The sequence below is a fragment of the Cyanistes caeruleus genome, chromosome 11 (assembly GCF_971803275.1).
Source record: "Cyanistes caeruleus chromosome 11, bCyaCae1.hap1.1, whole genome shotgun sequence".
In the NCBI taxonomy this organism is placed as follows: domain Eukaryota; kingdom Metazoa; phylum Chordata; class Aves; order Passeriformes; family Paridae; genus Cyanistes; species Cyanistes caeruleus.
The window spans coordinates 8,989,300-9,016,187 of record NC_141711.1 but is presented as its reverse complement, the minus strand read 5'-3'; the positions used below and the strand labels follow the sequence as shown (position 1 = coordinate 9,016,187).

At 47.4% G+C, this 26,888-nt stretch overlaps 3 protein-coding genes across 11 annotated transcripts in view; 1 reads left to right on the top strand and 2 right to left on the bottom strand.

Annotated features, from left to right (window-relative positions):
- Positions 1-79: 79 nt before the first annotated feature.
- On the bottom strand, positions 80-17,802 carry P4HTM (prolyl 4-hydroxylase, transmembrane). 2 transcript variants are annotated; one of them, XM_086845448.1, is made up of 9 exons: positions 17,523-17,802; positions 17,371-17,452; positions 7,801-7,991; positions 6,729-6,825; positions 4,523-4,685; positions 2,728-2,913; positions 2,240-2,330; positions 1,681-1,804; positions 80-1,483 (listed from the first exon to the last, which is right to left on the bottom strand). In XM_086845448.1, the coding sequence occupies exons 1-9, from the start codon at positions 17,769-17,771 to the stop codon at positions 1,440-1,442; spliced, it is 1,227 nt and encodes a 408-aa protein (XP_086701574.1). In that variant the 5' UTR covers positions 17,772-17,802; the 3' UTR covers positions 80-1,439. The 2 variants fall into 2 exon arrangements, with proteins under 2 accessions (XP_086701574.1, XP_086701573.1); XM_086845447.1 differs by having other exon boundaries at positions 80-401.
- On the top strand, positions 8,098-15,050 carry LOC111935023 (secreted frizzled-related protein 5-like). 2 transcript variants are annotated; one of them, XM_023935247.2, is made up of 4 exons: positions 8,098-10,444; positions 11,188-11,360; positions 12,284-12,373; positions 13,536-15,050. In XM_023935247.2, exons 1-4 carry the CDS (start codon positions 10,119-10,121, stop codon positions 13,868-13,870), a joined length of 924 nt encoding a protein of 307 aa, XP_023791015.2. In that variant the 5' UTR covers positions 8,098-10,118; the 3' UTR covers positions 13,871-15,050. The 2 variants fall into 2 exon arrangements, with proteins under 2 accessions (XP_023791015.2, XP_086701575.1); XM_086845449.1 differs by having other exon boundaries at positions 12,287-12,373; positions 13,536-13,964.
- Positions 17,803-17,931: 129 nt separating the features above from the next.
- Positions 17,932-26,888, bottom strand: part of ARIH2 (ariadne RBR E3 ubiquitin protein ligase 2) — a 36,693-nt gene continuing 27,736 nt past the window's right edge. For 5 of the 7 annotated variants that reach the window (XM_023935245.2, XM_086845443.1, XM_086845442.1 and 2 more), the window contains 7 exons: positions 26,577-26,627; positions 26,455-26,476; positions 24,799-24,950; positions 23,588-23,731; positions 23,154-23,222; positions 22,111-22,194; positions 17,932-21,639 (listed from right to left, as the gene is read on the bottom strand). In XM_023935245.2, coding sequence (XP_023791013.1) covers positions 21,568-21,639; positions 22,111-22,194; positions 23,154-23,222; positions 23,588-23,731; positions 24,799-24,950; positions 26,455-26,476; positions 26,577-26,627 — 594 coding nt within the window. In that variant the 3' untranslated portion in view covers positions 17,932-21,567. The remainder of the gene's footprint in view (positions 21,640-22,110; positions 22,195-23,153; positions 23,223-23,587; positions 23,732-24,798; positions 24,951-26,454; positions 26,477-26,576; positions 26,628-26,888) is intronic. The other 2 variants (XM_086845445.1, XM_086845440.1) reach the window with 1 other exon arrangement.

The following is a 26,888-nucleotide window of genomic DNA, read 5'->3' as shown; positions in this document are numbered from 1 at the left end:
AGTCGCACGTGCCACCGCCCCGCCCACTGCCCATTGGACAGCCCCCATCACCCCGCCCCCAGAGCACGCGGAAGCGGCGCCCGTGCCTTCACGCTTTATTGGCGCGCGACGCGGCCCCGCCCCCCGCCCTGCGCGGGAAAAGGTCACGTGCGCGCGGTAGCATTCCCGGTGCTACAGCTCCAGGTGCACCCCGCTGTAGGCCTTGTCCACTGTCCATTCGCCCGGGGCTCCGGCCCCAGCCCCCGCCTCAGACCCCGCAAAGCGCTCCATCTCTTGCTGGAACTGTTGCTGCCGCCGGCGGTTGGGGTCCACGTTGATCCAGTTGTTTGCGATCCACTTGGTGCCTTGGGTGACCAGGCAACCCCCGTGCAGAGCAAAGTCGTCCAGCTCCCCTACCCAGCCTGCAGAGCAGAGCCCCATTAGACGGTGGCAAAGGAGGGCAGGCCCCGCTGGGACCACACAGGGACATACAGCCAGCGAACACCAATTCCATCTCTCCTTCCTGCACTACCTGCTTGGATTTGAGCTCAGATACAACTTACAGGAGTTACTTTTCCTGGCACCCCTCCATTTTAGTGCCATCTCACCCTAGTGCCTACAAGGAATTAATCAGGCTCCCCAAGTGCAAAAGGCCCACTGACTCCAATTCTCCACTCAGCACAACTGGCTCTCACAATCCAGATCACAGCATCTGTTTTTCTCAGCTCTTTTGGAAAAAAGAAGGCTGTCACAGAAGAGATGGGTACTGCCACTAGAAGGCCTGTGGAAGCCAGAGGCTTGCAGCTGTTTTAGAGATTGCATTTCAGCAGTCCTAAATGACCTGTTTACAATGATCCTATCGTTTTTCTGTGGCAGACTTGCCTCAGCAGCCACTTTCCATTTAGGAACAAATTGCTCATAAAAACACAACAGGGCTCTTCTCACAGGAGAGTGATGGTCTTGATATTACCATACAACAGCCCCAACACTGGTCTTGTGACCTCCTCTGTGGATTTTCCTAGAGATGGAAACATGGGCTGCTCTCAGGGGACCTGAGATGCTACACTCCCTTCCTCCCACCACAACTCAAAATCTGCCATGGAAACCCTCTGGAGCCATACTCACCAGCAGCCTTAAAGATTCATGTCAGTTCCCAGCCTGTCAGGGAAAACCACACTGCACTTCATGACAAAAACAGCCTCAAGGACACATCATGGGGCTGCGGCTGAGCTACAAAGCAGGCATTGGCCCCAAGCATGGCATGGGGTGGCCCATGTGTCCTCATGCTGCAGAGCTGATGGCCGTGCCTTTGTCTACCTCCCCTCCCCACCCCTTTGGGCAACACCACATCAGTGACACATTCTGAATTGCAGACCAAGTTCCAGCAGGAGTTTCAGCTTGCACAGCAGGATGGAAGGCAGCTGGTGATGGCGAGTGCAGCCAAGGTCTTTGTTTGCTAGCTAGTCCTGTCCCCCAAAGACATCAGGAGCCACTGACCTACTGCCTGTAAACAAAGGCCTTTCAGAGTCAGGAAGCTCCTACTCAGCTGGTGACAAAAAGACTTTACAGTTCCCACTAGCTGGCAGCTACCACCCTTTTTTTGGCTGTTCTTTGAGCTCCCAGCTGCAGCAAGGAGATGATTACTGTCACCTACTGCAGTCCCACCCCTCCCAAAAGCTCAGTTTTAAAGTGAGCTTGTACCTTCTCCATCTGACAGGTAGTTGTACCAGAAGACAGCAGTGCCTTGCTGAGGTTTCACTCGCAAATTGCCCTTGTCACAGTTTTTCCGAGTATCTCGCAGGTCAATGTCATTTTGGATCAAAGACTGGAGAGAAACCATAGGGAAGATGTCACAAACAGGGCTGGAACCAGGCATATGCACTGGGTTGTCCTGCTCCTCACCCTTGCCTGAGAGTCTCACAGCATGGCTTAATGTTGATGCAGGGGCTTTCATAACCCACCTGGAGCAACCAGTTTCAGGCCCCAGGAGGTTCATAACCTGTTTCTGAGCAGATGCCATTTCTTAACACATTTCCTGACACCTCACACCTCTGAGCAGGGAGAGCTGAGCTGTCGAAGCCCTGCCCCTCCTCTCCTGTCCTCAGAGGAAAGACTTTAAGTGGAGCACGGTTTCCCCAATGCTCTAGCTACAAATGCTAATGCATACCAACTAAAGGCACCAGACCCCTTCTGCAGCCACAATAAACTCAAGGAGGGACTCAGAATCCCCAGGGGTAACATGTAGTTGAGGTTCATTTACCATCTCCTCATAAGTCCTGTTATCAGCAATAGGAAAGACTGTTTCACCTCCTCCAGTCACATTGTTCAGGTAGAACAGCACGGTCACGTACCTGCAAGACAGAGGCTGTCAGAAGACACACCTGGAGCAAGAGGAGATGCACACGGGCTGTCCATGCCCTGCCCCTCCACCATAAACACAGTGGCTCCTCCAAGACATCACATGGCACAAGATTTACACTATCAGCTTTTCTCCAGGAGTAACACAAGGACAACAAAGAAAACTCCTACCGAGAGTAGTGAATGAGCTTGTAGGCTCTGCTGGGGATGGCCCACCCACTCCATCTTCCATGTGTGGACCCACAGGATTTGCTCACCTCCCCTTTAAAACCCCTTCATGTCAGTGATGTCCTGAGCTGGTCTGTGAGCCCACAGAGTCCCAGGTGAGATGAGATGAGGTGAAATGGCTCCTCACACTCCTTGTCTTAACATGTTCAGGATAAAGCTTACCGGCAGGAGGTCTCAAAGGGAGCGCTTTCATTGGCAACAAGCTTTGTGTGGCTGCAGGCAGTCTCAGGGAACACAGGGCCACTATCCATGTGGGCGTGGTAGTGCCCTCCTTGGTCATACCGCACAACCTGGAGGGGCTCGCTGTGCTCCACAATCTCGGGGGGCAAGCGAGTCAGGCGCATTACCCTGAGGAAGAGCAGAGCAGATGAGTGGAAAGCCACCCTCACCCTAGTCAGCTGCTACCCCCAAGCAGATAAACCCAGAGAAAGAGAACCCCCTTCCCCAAAAGACCGGACAGACGGATGGGCTGCAGCGAGCATGCCAAGAGACAACCAGGTCCTTACTGTCTGTTGGACCATCAGCATTGGCTCAGAAAGCCCTCATCAAGGTTAATGAAAAAACAAAACAAAACCCAAGGAAGCATCTCTAATAGGACTGCTCTCAGGAAGACTTTGCTTGCTCAGCAAGATCCCTTTTGTGCGTGTCCCTGGAGCATTCATGTGCCATCTCATCACTTCTCTGGACTCCTGCACACCACCTACAGACCTCAGGGACAGTTAGAAAAGCACAGGGCCCCTGCTGAGAGTGAACGAGAGACTAGCTCTAGGAAGTCTTGTCACCTAACTCACCTTTCCCTGTTGCTTTTTCAGCAGCCTCCCCCAGGGCAGAGGGGCACTGGAAGTGATCAAGGAGACCGGAGCCCTCCTGCTCTGGGATTTTTCCACTGCTACATCTGAGATCATCCCCAAGGCAAGCAGGTACGTCTTGAGACCTGCCAAAGAACACTCAGAGCTCTGAGAATCTGGACCGGTGAAGCCCTTGGGGCAGGTGCAAGGAGAACGTGGCACCCGGGCAGGATGGCAAAGCCTCTGCAGGCACTGCCTGGTTCCAGGGAGGACCAACAGCCTCCTTCAGTGCTGTGTCTTCACATCCTCCTGACAGCAGCCAGCTGGAGAGCGTATAATCTGAATGCTGATGCCTATGTGTGCTGGCTAGCTGGCACAGAGAAGGTGGCAGCCACAGTCTGCTCTAATCAAGGCAATATGTGATCCCATTTTCCCACTGGAATGCACTGAAGGAGTGGCCAACAGCTGTTTTTCAGGGCTCAGGACAGATTTTACCCACCCATATTCTGGGTGAGGACCAGCACCACAAGAACAAGCCAGTCTCCAGTCAATTATCTGAAACTCACTACAACTACATGATTTAGCCTTCATGCTGGGTTTCAGCTCTTCCCAGTATCAAATCTGAGATGAAGGGAAGGGTAAAAGGTTCTCCCATCTGCCATGAGCTGCCCTACAATATGTGTGTTCAGAGGATTAAACTATCTTGACTAGTTTAAGGTGAAGTCGTGCTTTTTAAAAAGTCAGCTCCGAACAGCAAAGACAGATTTCAGTGAAATGCATGAGTAACTAAAGCAAATGACAGTAACTGCTGGCACACAGACAGCATTGGAAATGGGCAGTTTCTCCCAGTAAGCTCAGTTACTAATTAGAATGAATGATTTCATATACTGCCAAATCTTCCTGGTTTTATAGGGCTGTTCCCAAAAGTGAATAGAGATGCTGAAAGGCTCGATTTTTCTTTTTCCCTTTCCACAGGACAATACAAATTCTTGTTCTAATGAAAACCTCCTCTCTCCATTTTGTGTCTGTTTATTGCTCTTTATACTCCAATGACTTTTCACACAATTAGAAAGTGTGACTATTAGCAGGTCTACCACTGCCTCTCGCAGCACACAGGTGATGCTTGTGCCTACCCAAATCCAACCTCCCCTCAGCTGCCTGGCCCTTACCTTTGCCGAATGGCTCTCATGACCTGGTGTGCCCCCTCGCCCTGGTACAGCCAGGTGTGCTGGCTGTTGCGCACCAAGTCACTCATCTTCACTTTCTGGCTTCCCATGTACTTGTGGAAATCACGGATATTCAACTGCTTGAACTCCTCCAAACTTAGCACACCTATGGGAACACAGGAAAAACCACCTGAGTCTGGTGCAGGTAATTGATGCAGCTCTTGCATCCTGTACTCGGAGAAACACCAGCTGAGGGCTCTGCAGAAACTGCCTTCCTCACACACACCCCAGTCAGGGTCCAGTGTGTCCACCACAGGGTGCACCCCTTCTGCTCATGATCACGGGCTCCAGCAATGCTCTTGCCTGCAGCAGAGGACACAGAGCAACCTGCCAAAGTGAATTTTGCAGGGTCACAACTGGGACAGGCAAAACACCATTTTAAACTTTAAAAAGCTCCTGAAACACACAAATCAATATATCAAAAGAGAGAAACAGACACTATAGCTTGGATACACACAAGAAAGTCTGTGCCACCCAATGTCTTGAGGCTTATTAGTTGGACATTTAGATCAACATGTTTAAGGACAGAGTGGGACCTCAGATCACATTTTCTGTATGACCTTGCAAGGCAATTAAGAAAAAGCCAAATCAAAAATAAGCAGTACATTCTCCTGCATTTGTGTAATTGCAAAATATAAATGAGGAATACATGACAATATGGTCTTGTGTAAATAGAAATAACAGAAAAGCAATAGGTAAAATAATAGAAAAGCAGTTTCTCCTAAAACAGGTATTTCTTCTTTGCACTTAACTGGAATCAGCAAGGGATGTCCTTGCCTTTGTCAGCTTCAGGAAAATCTTCACATTTGTTGTTTCCTCTTTCTGGAGAAGGGAAGCCTTGCACAGGTCTCTGATACCAGCATGCAGTGCACTGCCCTGGGCTGCCCACCACACACCATGGGCTGGGAGAGGAGGCACTCAGGCAGCAAACCCAGTGCTGCTGGGTGCCAGCTCTGCTCCCTGGGCACCAGCACCCCCTGGCAGGAGGAAGGACCAGACACAGTGGTCAACCAGGGACAGCTCTTCAGGTGCCATGTCCTCAGGTCATGACCAAATGATCCATTGTTATTATTTCTAGTGTCTCTTTGTCCCCACTTCCCCTTACTCCCCCACAGTCTTTGATGACACAGTGCCACATCCAGGTTGTGACCTGGTCTCTCAGTGTCATGTACCAATCTAACAACAGAGGGACGCAGCACTCTGGAAGCAAGGTCCTGCCAATAGCCCTTTAACAGGACCTTTCATTTGTTAATGTCCAGAATGGTGGAAAAGCCATTGAGGACTCAGTCATACCCCTGCCAAGAATGCCACCAGCCTGGAGGAGAGTTGCACAGGGTGCCCTCCGGATATTTATGCATTCACACTGCTACTGCTTCAAGTCCAAAGCAGCTCCTCCTAGGCAGCTCTCAATGCCAGGTCACTGGAAGAGAGTGTGTAGAGCTTGTGCATTCACTTAATTTGATTAGGAAATGGAGTGCTGCTTAATTGAGGCCACTCTAATTAGAGCAGTAGAGGTTAGAGTGTATGTCCGGACCAGCAGGAGCCCTTGGGACACCAGGGGCAGGAGGGGCTGAAGTGGCCTCATGGAATACAGAGAGGTCGCAGCAGCAGAGTGAGGGGACAGCGCCAAAGGCTGACAGACAAGATCACCCCCACCTTCGCTTATTCCACTCTCCCCTCATAGTGATACAGGCCACTTGGCCTGCTGCAAAAGTCTCCCTGAAAGCAGGGGGGGAATGCAATGTGTATCTGAACATGTGCATCCCAGATAAGAAGCGCTCTGTAGTCAGAACCTGAGCAGACTCTCAGACTAGGGGAGCGGAAGCACAGCCCTAAGATCCTGTTACAGCAGTGCATGAACCAAAGCTGATGTGACAGTGGGGAGGGAGTGCAGAATTGTGGTCTGGTCCTGCTCCAGCAAGATCCAAGCCTAGGCAGTGGAACCAGTTAGCCACTACAGTGGTGATGTAGGGGCGGGAGTGCTGCATCTACTTCCCTGAGAAGATGTCTAGGGCAGTGCTACTTCCCTTCAAAGAATTCAGCTAGAGAAAAAAAGGGACAGGGACATGGCTCTTGCCCTCCCCCAACATGGCTGTGAAAGATGTCCAAGGTACTGATGGTGAAGGGATTCCCATGGAGCTGCTCTTACCATTTCCATCAGGATCAGCTTTGACTGCTGTGTACATCTCCCGGATGTTTTCAGGGGTCATCCACCTGCCGTTCCCAAGTCGGGTATGGGTCAACACCTGAAATTCATAAATGGATCAAAAAACCCCACTGGTTTCTTGCACTCCTGAGACCCTACAGATTCCCTGCATGAGGCCTGGTGGGATCTCCTTCATGGCACATTAGCCAGACAGGCATCGGCAAACTACTGCAGAAAGACGATTGGATTGAGAATCATCAGTGTCACAAATGAGTGCTATTATTTCCACTTTAGGTCATGGCAAATGACCGCTGGGACTTGATTAACCAGCCCTGAGGTAGAAAGAGCACAGCTGTTTTTTCACTTGTCTGAGGTAAGGGCTTGGAACAAAATTCTTGCCTTCAACATGTACAGAGAGATGCAGAAGCCTAAACAGCTCTCAGCAGGCTCTGACCTTCAGAGAAAGTAGCCTTGCCCTGGGCTGTCACTGGCACAGCTCCCCATACTCCTCAGTACTCATGGTGCAGAGGATGGCTCAGACTCCCAGCTTCACCTGAAATGGGAGCCTGAGGAGGGACACTGTCAGTACTTGTCCTGATGCACCCTGCCATACAGGGCAAGGGTGCTGAAGAGCTATGGACAAGGGGCTTATTATCCCCCATGGCTCATCAATAGGGGTGGCTTTGGTGGGGTGTGTGAATTCACACAGTAAGTTCCCCACAGGCTGCAGAAAGCAAGGCATACGTGACAAACTCACTTCCCAGGACACACAGAAAGAGGCAACAACCCACAGCACAGGAACATTTTATCCAGCATATTCAAAACACATATGTTCTGCCAAGGACTGTTGCTGTCTCCCAATAGCATGATAACTGTTGCACATTGACCAAGAAACTTCCATTCTGAAGGCCAGCACAAAATTTGAGGCATAAAATTAAGCAAATTGGTATATTGGCAATTGGTATATCCTGGGGTCTGGCCCCACCCAAACACGCAAATAGTCAAGAGAGCATCTGACAAGGGGATGTGCCAGAGGGTCCCCAGCAAACCTTCCCCAGTCTGTCCCACGTTCTACCTCTTTGAGCTGCAGCTTCCCATCCTGATTGTGATCCAGAAGATTGAAAATGTCCATCTGGCTGATTTCGATCATTTCCATGGCTTCCTCATAGTCCTCTGTTGGTAGGATCTGGCTCTTCTGCAGCCCCTTTAGCTTTGCCAGATGGACAATGAGCTTGCACTCCTCCTCTGTCAGGAAGTCAGGGATCTCTGCAGCAAAAATGTGAGCAGCAACAGAGACTGAGGAACTGTTACAGTGGGATCCCATGCTGGTGGCAGGAGACTCAGGAAAAAAAACGATACAGGTAGCGGGGAAGTTTAGAAATTATCTAAGTCTGGGATATTCAAAAACATCTACCCTTCCACCAGAAGGGCTCTCAAAGAGCATACACTACACACTTGAGCTGCTGGAGGCAGGTATTTTTATAGCAGCAGTTCCTAAATGTTTGGATCCTGGGGTCAAGCCCTTAAACTCTCTCACAAATACCACAATGGACAAAGGAGTGAACAAACACATGCATATCACCGCATATTACCATTTCAAAGGTGCCATGTGGATCACAGTCTGGGAACTGCTGCTTTACCGGAAGGGAGGCCAAAAATCTTTACAGGGGGCAGTGGTGATGGCCAGGGTTTCAGACTTCCCTGCTCTCATGTGGACAGGATAACACTTTGCACAAAATCAAATCCCTTTCAGGGGAGCATGGCACAGTGCTCTACTGTGAAACTCAAACAGAAAGGAGAAAAATTCTAACTTACTCACACTCATTCTCTTGATCCCCCATTGAAAGTGGTCTTCAAACGCAATATTAAAGAGGAAAATACTGGACATGAAGGATGCCAGGCTCCATACCCAAGTAGCTCCAGCTTTCCCTTGCAGCACAAACCCAGCAGCAATCAGGTAATTCCACAAACCAAACAAATTAAAGCACAGAGAAATCCACTGATGACCATGAGACTAGGAGACTTCTAGCTGCATGCTACACTGGGCACACACTCGGAAAGCACTGGCAAGGTCCCATTGCATAGCACACTTAGACTGTGGTCCAGGAGGTTCAGAGGATCCTCCTGGCTGGTGTCTGTCACACCTATGGTGACCTTGTTACCAGCTGCTGAGACTTGAAAAGGGAAAGAAAAACCATCAGTGTAGGAGTGGTTAAGTGCTCCTAGACCCAAGGTCTTTCTCTCCAAATTGCAGCTCCTAGAATTCCTGCAGGTATGTGCCAAGGACACATTATAGATCAACTACAGCAGCAATCCTCAAATGGAGGGAAAAAATTAATTACTTTCATGACCTGAAATCAACCCTATCGGCTCAAGCTATCAATAAGCAGTTGGCTTCCTGCTAAGCACAGACCAGAACCAGCCCTGTAGAAAACGAGCTGTTCCTGGGAAGCCCCAGGAACACAATGCAGCCAGCTGTATCCTTAACACACTCCGAGGAAACAATTTCCGCCACAGGCAGCACAGGGTCCTTGTGCCAGAGGATGCTTCCGAGCTGGAGCTTCTACTGACCAGTTTGAATCTCATGGCACAGCACCAGGTCCAAATGAACCACATACACTGGCAACCAACGCCCCCAGTATTTCCAGTTCCCCAAACTGGGCTACAATAATGATGGCTTATGGAACCTTAATTACGTGCTGGAGGAAGGACAATTCCACTCTTCAGAGGTAGTAACGGGATTTCAGAATGAAGCAGAAATTCTGTTAACTGGAAAGTGTGTGGCCATGCAGGTTGCAAGGTGAGAGGGTTTCCAGCTGAGTGCTGCCAATCCCGTCTGCAAACAACTTGGTTCCACAGCTGTAAATTAGTTCCTCTCTGCCCCCAGCTCTCCTAAACGGTTAACTTGTGGCTGTGAGACCATCCTATCTCCCTGCCTGCTCAACAATAGCTCCAGCTAAACAAATGCCTCCTAATTGACTTTAAGCAACACTTGATTGCTTTCACAAAAAACAAAAGAGAGGAAAACATTAGGGTTTATGAAATAATGACTAATCCTGGAGCAAGAGAAAGGGGATGGGTTGGAGCACTGGTGTCAAACCGAGATTCAATCTTCGCTGAAAGAGCTCCAAGACACATGGGCCAAGTCATTCATCCCTTCCCAACTGCCCTCATTTCCACACCTGCTGATCTAAGCCAAACCCCTGCTAAAATACAAACAATCAGGGCCGCTGGCAAATGAAAATTGGAGCATTGTCTTCCCCATGAGGGCTCTGAAAGGGCAGCACTTAATGAGGATGGATTGACAAAGAGGTGGCTGGTAGGCTATAAAAGGCATTCCACAGTCAGGAGGAGTTCAGTCTGCAGTGTGCTGTTGGTTCACTTGCTCCAAGCATGGTCACGTCCCCTCGCAGGCACCCCTTGAGGTTGGGTGGCCCGTGGCTACTGGGTCTCCTGGCACGCCTGCTGCTCTGGGGCTCTCCAGGTGCCTGGGCAAGCTACCTGAGGAGATCCTCCAGCTGCATGCCCATCCCACACCGCATGGCCTTGTGCTACGATATCGGCTACTCCGAGATGAGGATTCCCAACCTGCTGGAGCATGAGACCATGACAGAAGTCATCCAGCAGTCTTCCAGCTGGCTGCCCTTGCTGGCCAGGGAGTGCCACCCAGATGCTAGGATTTTCCTCTGCTCCCTCTTTGCACCGATCTGCTTGGACAGGTAAGATGTTTTTATGAGTTATTTCAGCTGTAACAGTTAACTCCCTGCAGGAGCACAACTACATGTGCCTCCCGAGAGAAAATGCATTCAATGGGATCTGTGCGGTCCCCAAGAAGCAGCACTGCTGCTCTCGGCAAAGGACAATTGGATTACTCAGCATGGAACAACCCTCTGAAAGCGAAACATGAGCATTTCATACCACAGGAGCAGAAATACGTTCCCTCCTTGGGATTCTACTGCTCTTTCACCCCAGGCACTGCCGTCACATGCCCTGGCCAGCCCCTCATACACTGCAGTAGCTGCTGGAAAACACCAGCTTCACCTCCTACCTCCTGTGCAGCCCCTCACCCCAGCTCCTAGCCCAAGTATATAGTTTCTCAGTTTCCCAACTGTTTCCCAACAGTTCCAGCAGCAGAAGGAAATCCCCAACTCTGAGGTGCAGCTCTCAAAGTATAGAGCTGCAAAGGAAATTTGGTGTGTAATCAGGCACCTGTAAAGGTAAGCAGTCTTTGCACAACTAGAGATCACTAAGGAGGTGAAGGGCTTCTGGCAACTTGCCTCATCCCTCCTGTCCTGAGAAATTCCTTGCATTCCTGGACTTGAATGCTCACAAAAAAGTCAAAGATCCCAATACTGCCTGCTAACCCTTCCACTCAGCCCTGTGCAGCAGCAGTGGTGCTAGGGCTCGACCCTCAGCCTCCTGCCAGGCACACAGAGGTGCTGAATACCTATCCCCTCCCCAGGCTCATCTATCCCTGCCGCAGCCTCTGCGAAGCTGTCAAGAGAAGCTGTGCGCCCGTCATGGCTTGTTATGGCTATCCCTGGCCTGAAATCCTGAACTGCAACAAGTTCCCTGCAGATCATGAACTGTGCATTGCAGCAGTCTCCATGGATGAAAATTCCTCAAGCAAGAGAAGTAAGAGGTTTTTTTCTTTATGTATTTTCCCATACGTAACATTGAAAGCTCAAAAGGATGATCCTATGACTTGTTTCTATTCTGCTTATTTCTGGTTTTAAGCTGTATTTAAAAACAAAAAAAAAATACAAATTCTAGTTTTGTTCTCTCTGGGAACTGTGTCTAGAAAATTAGCGTAACATTGACTGTGGCTTGTTCCTCTCTCTGCTGTATTCATTAGCTCCCTGGGTGCCCTTAGACCCCACAGGACTTGGGGCAGGGGAAGGGAAAGGCTGCAAAGCCTCTGGCCCAGGCACAGTGGGAGAGCTCATGGAGTGCAGACTCCCAGCAGCGAGATGTGCTTCCACTGGAGCTATGGAGCTGAAGCCTCGATCTTTCAGCTGTGTCCAGGGTTTAAAAATACAGAAAAAGAAATGTTTTGCAAGCCTTCTCTCTAAACATTAGAAACACCACGAAGGGACATAAGCCTCTGCAGACATGAGTTACACTGGAAAAAAGTCTATCTGAAGGACTCGATTAACACCCATATACTGATGAACACTGGGGGAGATTCAAGAGCAGTTAAGGGGAGAACAGACATTTCAACATAATTTCAGCATCACTGGATGGCATCTGGCCATACCACTGGTTTGGCTGTTTCATCCAAATTAGGAGACCTTCATTAAGTATTTTCACTGATGCTTTAACATGCAGCAACTCACACAAGCCCGAACAAAGCACGACAAGTGGTGTCTGCCCCAGTCACAGGAAGGAGAGTCTAACACTTCCCACCCTGCTTGTCTGAGGTATCTCTCCACAGCCTGCGTAGCTCAGAAAGATGCATCACTAAGAAACAGCAAGCCACCACTTGCAGATCTCAAAAGTTCATTGTGCCTTTTCCAGTGAAGCTTGACAAGGGTGTTATAACCTAATTTCTATTGCAGCAGTGCCCCGAGCCAGCTGCAAGGACTGTGAGCTTGAGGAGGCCAGCACTGCCAGGGAGATCCTGGAAAGCCTCTGTGCAAACGATTTTGGTGAGTACCCTCCTTTTCCTCTCAATTGCTGCCATTCCCTCCAGCAGCCAAGCTGTGGCATGGACAGAAAATAGCTTTGCCATAACATACTGACTTGGAGAAACTGCAGCTTTTACAGCAGATCCCAGGCAATTTCAGTTTCTACCTTACTTGTGAGGTAGCAGGAGGACCCAATTCCTGGCAGCACTGGAAGTGAAGACCTGGGTTATTTCTGATTTGGGCTCTGATTTGGTTTTGGTCTGTGACTACTAAAAACAAGCAGTATTCTGGTTTTCTCTTGCAGACAAACATTTCAATCAATGCCTGTAAGAATCTTTAGCAAATTCCATGTCAGCTATTTCAAACTTTAATAGTGTCATTCTAGTATTGTGACTCTCCCTCTCATAGTCCAAGCAAGTGGCAGCACTGGCTCTGCTCAATCAGATGGCACAGAGTTTTCAACATATTGTCCTGAATTCAGGCACACATACTGGAAAACAAAGACATTTTTCAATAAAAGAGGAAAGGTTACAAATCCTGAACAGCTGTCAGTCATGTCACTTCCTGAAATCCCTGCTTAGAGAAAAGTCAAGTAATTTGCACAAGACCAGGAAGGACTTTGATGCATGTGCTTGCTTGTGCCCATGATTCCTCCAGAATTTCTGCAGTGATGCTGATAAATCTTCACTACTCTTAGGAGGTAAATGGATTGAGAAGGAGAAGGAGGTCTTTTCTCCCACAGAACAAGAGGAAATGGCTTCAAACTGCAATGGAGACGTTCAGATTGGGTAATAGGAAAAATTTCTTCACCAAAAGAATTATCAAGCACTGGAACAGGCTGGCAAGGGAAGGGCTTGAGTCACCATCCCTGAAGGTATTTGAAAGACATGGAGATGTGGCACTTTAGATCATGGCTTAGTGGTGAACTGGGCAGTGGTTGAACTTGATCTTTGAGGTATTTTCCAACCGAAATAATTCAGTGATTCTAAGAACAGTGTTCAGTACTGGAAACTAACCTCAAACGAGAACTTTTATAAGTTCACTGCAATTGCAAAAGCTTGGACAGATACCTCCCCACATTACAGAGACAGCAGAGAAGCCTTGGGCTTGGCTCTATGTGTTGAAGTAGGTTAGAACTATGAAAACTAAACAGAACTAACAGCTTTTCTCCCAACCCCTGCAGCAGTGAAAATCCGAATCCTGAGGAAGAACATCACCACCACCATCTCGGACTTTGACCTGGACCCCTCCAAGGTAGAGGTGCTGAAGCATGGCCCACTCCTCAGAACTGAAATCCCTGCCAGGCTCCAGCAGTGGCTGAACATAGATGCCACGTGCGCCCACAACATCATGCGAGGCACTCACGCAGGAGTCTTTGTTGTATGTGGTGAAGTACAGAGTGACAAAGTGGTGGTGAACAAGGCCTATGCCTGGCAGAAGAGAAACAGGAACCTGCACCAGGCAGTGAGGAGGTGGAAACATCACCGCTGCCCCGAACAGGCAGGATGGAAGGTCTGAAAAATCTCAATTCCAGCAGTAAGAAACTTCTCCCTTCCCTATGGCTAGAAAACTCCTTTTCCTGGCAGGTGGCATTTTGGAGATGTACAGTCATATTTCTAGGTGATTTGAAGCAGTCATAGTGCACAGACAGGGCTTCACTGCAGATCCCCGTTTTACCAAGACAATGCTTAAGGGTGCAGGTTTAACATGTTCCTCTCACAAGGCTCTGTAGATCCAGGACGTGCTATGTTCAGCTTTGCGTAGGATCCAACATCACAACAAAACTTAACTCTGCAGGTGAGGACAAATTAGAAGAAACCTTTAATAACAGTTCCTTCTAGTTCTCAGTATCAGAGCTGGTATTTCACATTCGTTATTTGACCCCAAGACATTGATGCTGTTCAAGTGCCTGCTTGCTTTCTGTCCAGAGATTACATGCAAGTCTCCCTGACTGTGAAGCGATACTTTTTATGTAATGGAGGAAATACTTTACTCTTGAACAGACTGAGGTAAACTGATGGGGAGAGGAACCCACCCCTGCTGTGCCCAGACCCTTAAAAACTGCAGGCTGAACTCTGCTCTTGAGTAAGGCTGTCCCTTCAGCTTCTTGCACTGAGAGCTAATGAGCATCCACCCACGCAGAAGGAAACAGCCATTCTCAAGCAGGAAGGGCACAGAGCAGATAGCTGAGGGTTTCCATGTAACGGGGAAAACTATTTTTCAACATCAGAAATTCAGTCAGAAGATTCTGGTAACTGAGGATATCACAAGAACCTTGAGAAAAGCAGAGCATGAGTGAGACATCAGCTGTTCAAAGCTGCTTTGGTGTAAAGAGCAGCTTGCTCAGGACTGGGAGTCCCAGCCCCAGCACAGTAGGATATTGCAGTTTTCATATGGGAGCAGGGGAGAAACCTTCCACAGCTACCTGGCCTTCCACTTGTACATAAGGAAGATAATACATATGGGAAAACTCAAGTCTCACCAAGTTCTCCGCAGCTCACTCTCTCACTCAAGTGGGACTGTCACTCCTTGCAGGGGTACACACTGTGCTCCAGACCACACAGCAGAAAACAACAAATCCCCAAATGAGGAAACAAGTTGGATTTCTACCACTTAACAAAGCACTGTCCATGGAAAGTTTTCTATATTGGTTTAAACCTGTGGCTGAAATAAAAAAAACACACAATCAGAAAAAACAGCCTTTGGGAGGAATGCTTTCGTCCCTGTTGGTGATGCCTGCAGCATTGGCCGAGCAGAGACAGCCAGTCTGCTGGAGACATATCGGTCTGCTGGAGACACATTGCCTCCCCGTGTTCACAAGGCACACCAACAACCCACGCTGCAGGCTCCTCCTCACACTGGTGTGGGCTGAAACAAGCATTCACACACACACACTGCAATTCAGCTGCGCCCTGACATTTGTGCAGTGATTACTTCTCTTCCCCGAGGCTCAGAAGAAAAACATAGCCAAATTTCCTATTTTTATTCCTCCCCACTGTCTTCTTAGAAACTGCTGCCCAATCCACAGAATCTGCTGTCAGGTGGTCCTTGCAATGGCAGTATCTTCTGAACAGACTGCATTTGGAAAAAAGAACACATAAAAGCTCTTGAAGGTTGAAAAGGCTTTGTGTTATTTGTTTTCCATTAGTAGGGCTATTTGATTACTAGTGTTTCCCAACTGAAAACTGCACAGATGGTCTGACTTACAAGCTTTAGAAATGATGCCTTGTAGCCAGAGGGGGAAAAAAAATAGGGCAGGGATTTTTTCATAGCTCCATAAAATACACTTGGGTTCCATGCAGATGTGACTTACCTACAATTAAAAACCAAAACCTAAAGTTCCCCTATGGTGCACAGCCCATGCTCTAAAGCCCAGAGAACACAGTAAATAATTCATGAGTGTCTGCTGCTGTGGTCCCACTGCAGCCTGCTCTGCTGAAAGGAAAGATGATACACCAGGCAGTGTTTCCTTAAACTGGTTCTTGTATGCTGCAGCACTTTGTACTAAATCCCCAGAAACTCAAGAGTCTTTGCTAAGAGCTTCTGTATTCACCAAACACAACTAAATTAAATACACACTTCCACTAATTTAAGCAACAAAGATGCAATGAATTAAGTTGTTTTTTTAAAACCAGTTGAATTAGATTGGTACTGCTTGCATAGATAGAGAAGTCCCTGGAAGTCTTTTAAAGTCAGAGCTGGCTCCTGGCAAGTTCATCCAGGAGATAAAAACTGTCTTGCAACTAGCAGTTTCTAAATAAGGGACTCCTTATCGGAGGACAGAGGAGAACACACTCATGGCATCTCAAGTGGTGAAAGTGTCACTGTCTGTGATGGCATCCTCAGGGAGCAAAGCTTTCCTCAAAACCAATGGAAGTGCTGGAACAAGAAACTAAAAACTGCAGGATTACTGCTGCCAGGACAAACCTGCCTTTTATCAACTTCAGCACCTTCCTTGCTGGCCAGGACCAACCATTTCACTTCAGTGGTACTAGAAAGGCAGGGAAAGAGGAAAACAGGAGTTTTCCTGAGTGAAAACCAGAGCAATTGCCACAGACTATGGTTCTGGTAATAACAACAGTTTTGTGATGTTACGGGGTTATCAGCTCCAGGTTACTGTGTCTGTTTAGTGAATGTCAGACAGAAATCCACTAAGAAATTAATGGTGAGGTTTTCAGTGTATATGATCTATTTATAAAATGAAAAAAAATATATTTATCTCTATTTATATAATTGAGAAAGCATCTGAAAGATTCTCTACGCTGTCTTTTCAGAAACAACAGGTTTTCTCTGACTTTGAAATAGTAGGAATTTTGTAATGATTGATTCCCCCCCTCAAATTATTTAGCATATTGTCAGTGACTTTCCAGAACACTGAGTTCAATTAGCGAGACTTGACCAGTGACAGCAAAACATGACAGAAAGGTAAAGAAGAGGCAAAAATATCTGAAAGGCTAGTGTTGTGTGGTTGTGTATCAGAGAAGCCGAAAATAAAGATAAATCTAGAACAGGACACAAGATGGTGGAAGACTTTAAAACTATCAATTCTCCTGTTACTCATTTCCTCAGTGTTGAAGCAGCAATACTAAATTTCTTATTCATAATTTAACAAAGTTTGGATATCTCTTGTCCTTTCCTTATATTGAGCAGCTTCTTCAAGGTTCTTGCCAGTGATCTGCTGTCTATTCCTAGTATTTTACAGAGAACCTGAAAAACCTAGAAAGGTTAATCTTCCGAATTCTTCAAAGTGGGCCATCCAGAATACGTAACCTCTGCGACTTTTACATCAACACACCTTAAAGGACACTACACTCTTTAACGCAGCCCCAAGGAACAGCAGCACGGGGAGGTGATGCCAACACGAGGGAAATCATTTTCCCCCGAGTGGGTGTAAAACAGCGGGGGGTGTCAGACAGACAGGCACACACCCCCGCCGCTCCGCCGTCAGGGCGGAAACCCCCCCGCTACCGGCTCGCCCGGGCCCGGCAGCAGCTGCCCCCGGCGGGGCCGGTACTCACCGAACAGGAGCGGCTTGAGGCTGAGGGTGCGCACAGCGTGGGCCCTGCCGGGCACCAGCTCCACCCGCTGCGTGTGGCCCACCTGCGGGGAGAGCAGCAGTCAGCGGTCAGCGGTCAGTGGCCCCGGTCCCGGCCCCCGGTCGCGGCCTTGCCTTGATGCCCTCGAGGCGTGGGAGGGCGCGGGCGGGCGGCGGTGGCGGCGGTGGGGGGGCGGCGGGCGGCCCGCCGGGCTCGCCGGCGCTGAGGTGCACGAAGAGCAGCAGCCCCAGGACGTTGAGCACGTAGAGGTGCGCGAAGATCATGAGGACGAGGAAGTAGGGGCGGGAGCAGACGGGCCGCGGGCGGCCCCCCGGCGGGCCGGGCAGCGGGGGCCCCTCGGCCCGCGCCTCCGCCGCCGCCATCGCCCCGGCCCGCCCGGCCCCGCGTCACCACGGCAACGGCCCGGCGGGCGCTGCGTCACCGCGGGGCGGGGCCAGAGGCCGCGGGCGGGGCCAGCGACACGAGCCCCGCCCCCCACCCCTCCCCATCTCACTGCCAAGAAGAGCCAGGACACCGCCGAAGTTAGAAAGTCACAATTTATTTCAAATAAACCACGGGCACACCTCTGGCAACCGTCTCCCGGGCGGTTTCCGCCGCCCCTGCCCCTCTCTGGTGCCTGCGAAGAAAAGCGAGGGGTGGGAGCAGTCCTGTGCCCTCCCACATACCTCAACGCTGTCCCAGAACCCCAACCAGACCGAGGCCGAGAAAGGAATTCCCAGAACGAGTGCCTCATTTAAAAATAAAGTTCTATTTTTCACCTGCTTAAAAAGTCTAAAATTTAGAGTGCAAGACTATAGTACAGAAACCTCCTGCTGCCCCGTCTGTGGGCGGGCACAGAGACTTCGCTGCACAGGGCAGCAGTCATGCAGTTTATGGTGTCAGTAGAAAACGTTTTGTTACAGTCTGGGAAGCCTGAGGACGAACAGAGATGAGGCAGCCAATGCACTAACACAAGCAAAGCCCAAATTAAAAGAGTACCAGATGCAAGGATGGAGAGGTGTTGGGCTGGCGCAGGAGCTGGAAATAAGTGCAAAAAAGAAAAAAGAGAGCAAACATTCCACGTCTGTAGCAGTAATGCATCAAAGGGAAACTTGTACCTCAGAATTAATGGCTCCTGAGCCACACTTTTTATTACCTACATCCATATAACCTTGCTAACACAAAGAGGACCATGTACTTATTATGGGGGGGAAAAATGGCCTTTTCTTGTGGTGCTGAGAATCCTCATTTCCTTCCTGTCACCTGCCTCCTGAGCAGTGTCATTCACCTTACACACACAGCCAGCAGCCCTTGTGCCTTGCACATTTCATCTTGAAGTCCATGACTTTCTGTACAGAAGTGGTCCTGCCTGCACTGCAAAACCAAGTCCTGTTGTTTTCCCAAAGTATGGCAATAGGATCTGTGGGTGCAACCCAGGACTTGCACCACTTTCAGAAGGGATGTTTTGTTTAAAAAGAAATGGAACTGTTGACAAAGCTCTAGTTTCAGAAAATTTGAAAGAATTAGTGGGTGCGCTGTGCAATCCTTATTCCTGTTCCTCAGCCAAGCATCTCAGCCGCCTGTTCAGTAAGCCTGGCCACAGCTATATGGTCTGGCTTGTCTACAAACAAGGATTCATAGCAAATATTTTGTGGGGGCACAGAAGAGGGAGGGAGGGAAGGAAGGAGGGAAGGAGAGAGACAAAACCTCATTCTCATTTAGCTCAAAGCTGGACAATTACGTAACAGAAGTGAAAATTCTTTGGGATTAAGAAACTCCACGTACATGTTCTGCAAAGGCATTAGGTGTTCAGATAGTTATGTTTAGACAACAAGAACACCAGCTTTTATCCTAATCAGTACTTTGCACATTACATTTTTAAATAATAGTTTAAGCATTGGTTTTATTCACTGCAAACTGCTGTGTCTCAGCAAACCTTCCCCCCTCCACTATCCCTTCCCATGGAAGCAGCATGCCAAGACATTTGGGAAGGGGAGAGGAAGAGAGACTGACCTCTAGGATATATCATGAGGAGGGCACAGAGAGGCTGCTGCTGGGTGCAGAGTGGGAAATGAAGTCAAGAGACAGTGGCTGGAGCAAGGTCAAATCTATCTCTACAGCTCCAGCCTCAAGGGGAGCCAGAACAGGACAGAGCAGGAATGCAAGGAGCCATGGCTATGGAGATCTCTTGCACAGCAAGCAGTGCTGCTCCCAGAAACCACAGACCCCTTCCCTGCTCCCTGACTCCAGCCATCTCTCCACAAGCCTGCCCAACGCTTTTGCTGTAACACTCACTCCACGGCCAGCAGCTCCTCACAGCGCATCCCCTTGTTCCCTGAGGATAGATCCCACACCAGGGATGGGAGGGAGGAAGGAAAAGGCCTCTCAGTTTGAAATTTTCTGCTGTGTACAACAAGCATGGCCACAGGATTAGCTCCTGTGATAGCTACTCCTTGTTTAAACTAATGCATCAGTCTTGATAAAATCTAGGAGCCCAATTACACCTGCTGCAAATACCTGGGTCACATGTCTCAGGTACATGAAAGAGGTTAAAACAGCAGTTAGCTTATTCTGACACACAGGGATTTAGCACTTTTCCCCCCTCCAGTTTAATCTTTATCAAGTGACATTGCATAAGAACAATACAGGGATGCATCAAAGGCAACACTTCCAAATACAGCATAGAAGAGAATCCCAAGAGTTCCCCACAGAGGTGAAAATTTCCTCAGATCAGACTCCAGCTGCACCTTACCAGCTGCAAACAGCAAGCTCCTGGTGCACAGATATCTGAAATCCTATAAAGTGGCCTGCTTCCTGTAGCAAACAGGCAAGAGTCAGCATTTAAGTAACCTTTTTCATGTTAACCCCTACTAAGATGAACTAGGTTTTAATATTTTTATTTTAGTGTATATTTTACATTAGAAAAGAGAATGTTAATAAAAAAGCTCCACATGCTCCTAACAATCAATTTTCTGATAAGTTCCCACCAGCATCAATACTAATATACAAATAAATTAATTTTGCTAGGTAATTTTCTGCCTGGCTTTGTGCAGGCTCTGCACAAGCAGTGCACCTGTATTCAAGTGCCTGTCCACATTGCCAACACGTGCCAGGGAGTGTGTCGTACATAATCTTTTTTCCTCATAATGTAGTGGTGTTTAGTCTCACTTTGATGAACGAGATCAATTTTTCTCAGCCATGCTACCCAGCAGGCACAAATAATCTTTATCAGGCTGCATGGCACTGTTATAACATGGATTCTTTCACTCTGCAAAAGCCCCAAGCCTTGATTAACAACTGTATGCTACTACTCCCTCATCACTCACTTTGGCAATACAACATCCTCCCCACAAAAACAAGTAAAGCAAAAATCTACATGGAAGACCTAAAATTCATCAAATGCAGAATCTGATTTCTCTCAAACTCAAAGCATATCCCCCAATGTTAACCTGGTCTGTCCCCTGCAATTCCTCTGTTTGCTTTTGTTTGTATAGCTGGATTTTGCACAGCTGATTTACAAGAAAAAGAGATGTCACATGTGATCATACTGAATCATGGCCACTGTGGTTACTGTCAGGCCAGACACAGCAGCAGCCACCCTTAACACCAGCCACTCTCCTCATGCAATGCCAATGCTGCAACGTCCTGGTTAAAGGAGCATTGGAAAATCTAGCCGAGATATTTTTTAACCTCCTTCAGTGACTAGGAGGATTTTTGGGTCAGAGGAAGGGAGAGGGGGGGAAAAGCCCATTAAATTTACAAGCAGATTAAGGAAAAACACTCCACTGCCAATTTATTTTTAAAAAGGGTTTTGTGTTATTCTAAGGTTTGTCTGTATAATTGTACAACCATTGAAAATTACATAAACTGTAATGATCTAACACTATTAACAGCCATTCAGAAAAAAACTCCCTCCTCTTCTGAAACCATCAAGGGCAGGAGGAAAATGGCCCAGGATATGCCAATCTGAGCTCTGGCCTCTAGCCTGGCAGAAACAGAAACAGAAAGATAAGAGAACAAACTGGACTAAGAGGTGGTGTTTGCATGTGTCTGACTTGCAAGGGGAGGGGTGGCTTTGTCCTTGGCCGTGTTCTCCCAGAGGCAGTGCCTGCTTATCCCAGTGAAGTTGACATCACTTCACTCGCTGCTCTCACCCCTGCACTGTCACTTCCTCCTCTCTTATGTGTCATGGAAGTCTTTCAGCAGGGTCCTCCGTCTCTGCTCTGCTATGTGCATTTGATTCTCTAAGTCCTGGTAAAAGAGAAGGTACAAACTGTTAGCATAGAATCTCTGAAGAAGACCTTATTTTCCTCAGGGAGACACTGAACTCCAGCTTGAGAAGCACCAACCATTGCACACTTCCTGCACACTCTGGATTACAAGATCCCAGATCCTTTTCCTTTTTATTTGGGCTCCCTCTGCAGTTACCTCTGCTCTGTCTAAAATGCTACACACTTAAGAAACCTGCTTTTCACCAGAAGGCTGCATGCAGTCTCCTCCAGAGCTCTGTGGGGCTTGTTTCATTTTACAGGAATCCCTGAAGCCCTCCCTCTTCTCCCATAAGGCAGTGGACACTCTGCTTCTACATCATCTGCTGGCTAAAGATGGTTTCTGGATCTGGTTTCTCAGAACCCTCACTTGACAGCCTTAGTGCTCATGCACTTAGAGCTGCTCCCAACAAACAAAATCTGGCCAACAGGCTCAAGCAAGCAGAACACTCACCCCTCTGTCATAGCTGTCTGCTCGCTCCACCTTCCATGAGAGATTTTCAATTTCAGCTTCCAGCTGGGCCTGCTGGTATTCAAACTGCAAAGAGCAAAATAAGAGACATCAACAAGAAACTAATTTAGTGGAGCAGTTTCATTATGCTTGAGGAGCAGACAAATGTGTTCTGCTGACAGCAGTGGTGGCAGAGCAGGTTTGTGTCTCCTCCTTATCCACCGTCACCTAGATAGGATCACCCCTTTTGGGCATTTCTTGTGTGAGCACTCCCCAACCTGCATCACTCAAAATTAACCCAGTCAGCCTAAAAACACTGCACTTGACTAATATATCCTAATTCAGCTTATTTTGCCTTAAACAGGTCACAAAATGCTCCCGTAAGTAGCACTGCAGGCAAAATGGAGGGATTGTTAACCACTGCTGGGAGCAGCAACTTGTTCCACTGGCACAGTCAGATCCAGAAGAGAACATCTATCCACAGCCTTAGAGAACACATGATGAAGAAAGATTCTATAACAGGTTTTACAGGACAGCTGAGTCAAAGGAAAACCTCTTCACTGAATTCAAGTTTATTTTTGTACTTTTTCAGCCCATGAGATACACCAAGCCAGCAAGGAACTTATAGCAGGAATAAAAAGCAAAGCTTTTTAATTATTAATTTATTTTTATTATTTTCCTATAATTTTCCTGATCCAAGGAAAAGCTCTCCTCCAGCAGCTCTTCACAGGAAATATGACCCACAGCATTGTGATAAATCTTACCAAGAAATAAAAGCACACTTCCAGCCTCAAAACATTCTGGATAAATGGCTTGTTAGTGAAAGTGCAGTGAAGTCCCCTGGGAAAATAATGTAATGTATAAGAGGACAGAGCTGCAGGTCGACTTGAAGTGAAGAAGAAAGGTGCAAACCCACCTATTTATCCTGTTCTTACCCTAAACTCAGGACTAATATTTCAGACACTGCCCAGCTCTGGAATTCAGCCCAGCATGCTGCCAGCTATACCCCAAAAAGTCATCAGCAAAAAAAGAGCAGAGCATCTTACCAGCTTCTTTCTGGGACCAGACTCCATGTAGTAGGCATATGGATATGTGTACTGCAGGGTGTAACGACACTGTCCAAGAGTGGGAGGAAGAGAGAGAGAGAAAAGGACAAGAGTCTCAGTCTTGGAAGTCAGCACAGTCACATTTATGTGATCACTACAGGCTAAGAAGCTACCTCCTGACAACTGAACACTTCCTGGTAGAATTTCCTATACCTTCCTTCGAAGAACTTGTGCAGGTCTGTGTATTGTGGAGTATGACTTCACTTCTAGTGACCTTCTATGAGGTCACTTCTAGATCATTTTTGGTTAGTTCACATCCTAGACCAGAAGTACTGTCCCACATAACCACAACTCTTAAATTCCTTTCCTTACTTGATGTTATGAATTTAGCATTCTGGCATATAGTCTCTTCTCTGTGCTAAACAAGACACTACCTTTGCAAGTAGTTTTGCAGCATTCTGTAAGTATTGCCAATCTATCCATGTTCCCAAGTTGTTCATAACTCTTTCTTGGATTTTCTCCTGGATTCGTTGGTATGTCTGTGCCTCCAGCTGTAGGCTTTTGTTGTGATTCTCCCACTGGAAGGGGTGGGGAGAGAGGGAAAAGAAAAAAACAGCATGAGAACAGAGTACTACTGCTGTAAAAGCACAAGCACTAGCAAGCAGAAATTGGAGTGGGGCAGGAGTCCAGCAAGGCAAGACATGCTGTGGGAAAGAATGGCAAGGCAGCACCTCCAGTAGCAAGTGGCGGAGGCTGTACACAACAGACTGACAGTAGCAAGAGCAGGGGCAAACCCAGCTCCTCCAAGTGGGAATGCTCTCTGGTCACACAGTGACCTTGTGTCTAACAAGGGGGAAAGTCGTGGTGATTCCTCTACTTAAAGGATCTCTATAGGAAGGCCAAGAGTTTAAATTAACATTTGACATGGGCTGAGTGAACTCCAATATCCACGTGTACATTTTAAACATGGCTATTTCCCAAAGCCTGTTGGACTGGAGAGACAGGAATGAAGACATTTATTTTATGACAGGACTTGGCTCATGCTGTGAAGCACAAACTCATGTTAATGGGGAAACTGAAACACAGCAGTATTTAACCTCTACCACATTCTCTTCTAGAGATGCTGCTGTAGAGTTGTTCTGCACGGCCAGGTGCATGGAACCTGCTGTGTGGACAGAGATGCTGATAGCAACTTTTAAAAATGTGATTACATGAAATCTTAGTAAACCTTTGCTATAGCAAATGGAGCTTTGAATATGGTAGAATTTATTTAGTTTTTATCTGTATAAAGATGTACTGGAGAGAAAGGGAGATCCCAAGTCTTGAAAAGAAACGATTGGAGCAGTATCTATCTACTGCAGTAGCATTCAGCCTGCAGGTACATGGTACAGTGGCACACAAGTAATACTGATTTTCTCTAGCACAAGGGAATACAGGAGTGAATACAATTTGCTTTGGGTATGACATCACTGGTTTGGATGGGACTTTCAGGGCAGGATTTTGAGTGAAAAACAACAGGGCCTGAAATTTCTGCACAGATTCTCTTTGGGCAGTTTCTTGCACGGAGATTGCTGGCAATGACCTTTGCACCAGGCAGGGAGCATTAAAAGGCTACAGCAGCTCTGGCCAAGGAGATGTCTCCTACCCTCTCAAAATAGAACAAGTACTTCTTAAGGGCCTCCCTGGCCTGTGCTTGCTGACTCTGGTTTACAATATCAGGATTCTCTTTGTACCGACTGCATTCGTAGTACTCGCTGCCGTGAGTCTTCCAGTCTCCCAGACACATCCAGCAGAAGTCTGCAGAAAACAGCAAAAAACCCACTGTGATGCACAGAAAAAAACCTCTGCGAAAGAAAAGCTTCAGGAGATAGAGCCCATCTGTTTTCAGATATTTCTGCTAAGCCAAGAAACACACACATTTTGTATCATCTTGCAAAACAGAACTCAACAGTGAGCCAAAAATACCAGCCTGTCTTGAAGATTTTAATTGCACAGCCTCTCATTCAACTATGGAAAGTAAACCTTGAAGCTCTGCATCCTGTACACCAAAAACCACCGGGCAGAACTGCACTTCACCCTGCACATACTGTCTTTAACTTTTGGTTAAAGAGGCTGCCAGTCTCTTTCGTGCACCCTCCCCACCATGGGCACACTGCCCCATGCAAACCTCTCTCTGAATAAAACACAAACAATCAGATCCTAAAATGAGCTAAGTAATGCAAAAGAAAGTCTGCCTTTAGTTCTCTCCAGGAGGGAACAGCCCAGGCAATGTCAGATGTCAGTGGTTTATGATACTTCGAGTTAGAAGATGCTGAAATAGGAAGAAGGCAGAGTAAAGACAGCAATAGTAAAAATAGCAAAACATGACAATTTTCTGATTTTGGAGTGAGGCTGTGAGTGATCTGATGCGAAGGAAAAAAAGAGGGAGATTAAGTTGCTACAATAAGAATCCCTTCTGTGTTACTTATGATAACGAGACCGAAATCTGTAATTCCTGAGTTCATCAACCTTCTCAAGTGCTAAGTCACCATGGTATCTTGGCAATTGCCTGCTCCCCCTTGTCACAGAGCTCCATCAAAGCACGTCCAGTGCTGCTGAGAACCCCAAAGTGAAGAAAATGAGAGAAGACAGTCATCTTTAATAACCTTCCCAATAAGGTTCTGGTATTACAATAGTTTCTAGTGGTACACTTAACTCAGAGGGCTGAATACAGCTATCTCACTCCAAGGCAACAGAAATTAATTCTGCCATGAAAAGGTAAGTGCAAGAACATGTTGTCATTTTGAAGGGCCACAGAAAGGCTCAGAGACACTTAGGCTGCTAATTGCACAGGAGTAGACTGAGAAGTTCAACACCTGCTGCTACATATAACAGTGCACAGCTTCTGCAGTTTCATCTGGGTTGAAGCTCATTATTTCCATCACTAAGCAGAAGGACTTAAACTGATCTGAGTAAATGGCTATGTTTGACAATATTTTCAGCTGATTACAAATACAATTACATGGAAAGATCTCCTGTGATATGGATTCCACTGTTAATATTTTGGAGACTTCTCTATCCAATAGACATGTCAGGGGCAGAAGCCAAACCAGCACTGAATCAGAACACAGCTGAGATCACAGCCAGTGGGGAAAAAAAGCTATCACACAGAAATCTGTAATTAATATCCTGTTCAGCTTTTACTAGGGGGAAAATATTTCAGCCTGTGTTCACAATTTATCTTAAAATCACAAAAAAAAAGTGAAGGGATCATCACCACTTACAAACATTGCAGAGAAAACAGCTTCCAAGCCCAACTTACCATGCTTGCATTTGGAACATTGCTGAAAAAGAAGAGACGAGAAGCATTTGGTGAGCAGAAAGTGTGGGAAAAAAATTCCACTTAGAACAAGGGAGGTTTGACGTGTTCAGGGAATTACTCACCATGTGATTGCAGCCTCCATTCTTTTCAATACAGATATTGCACTTGGGACACTGAGGAAACAGACACAATTGTTAAATCCAACTCTAACAGCCTTCTGAAGAATGACAGCACTTGTGTCATTATTTCTCTCTGCCTTTTTTTCTTAAAAATATGCATTCATGTATGAGAAATATTCTCATATGAGAATATTAGCATTTATACCCTGCTTCCCACCAGTTCCTGACAGCTCCATTTAAAAGACAGCAGAAAGGCAAAATTAGGAAGTTACACTGCAGCACTGGACTGTTTCCTCAAGAGAACAAATTTACTGT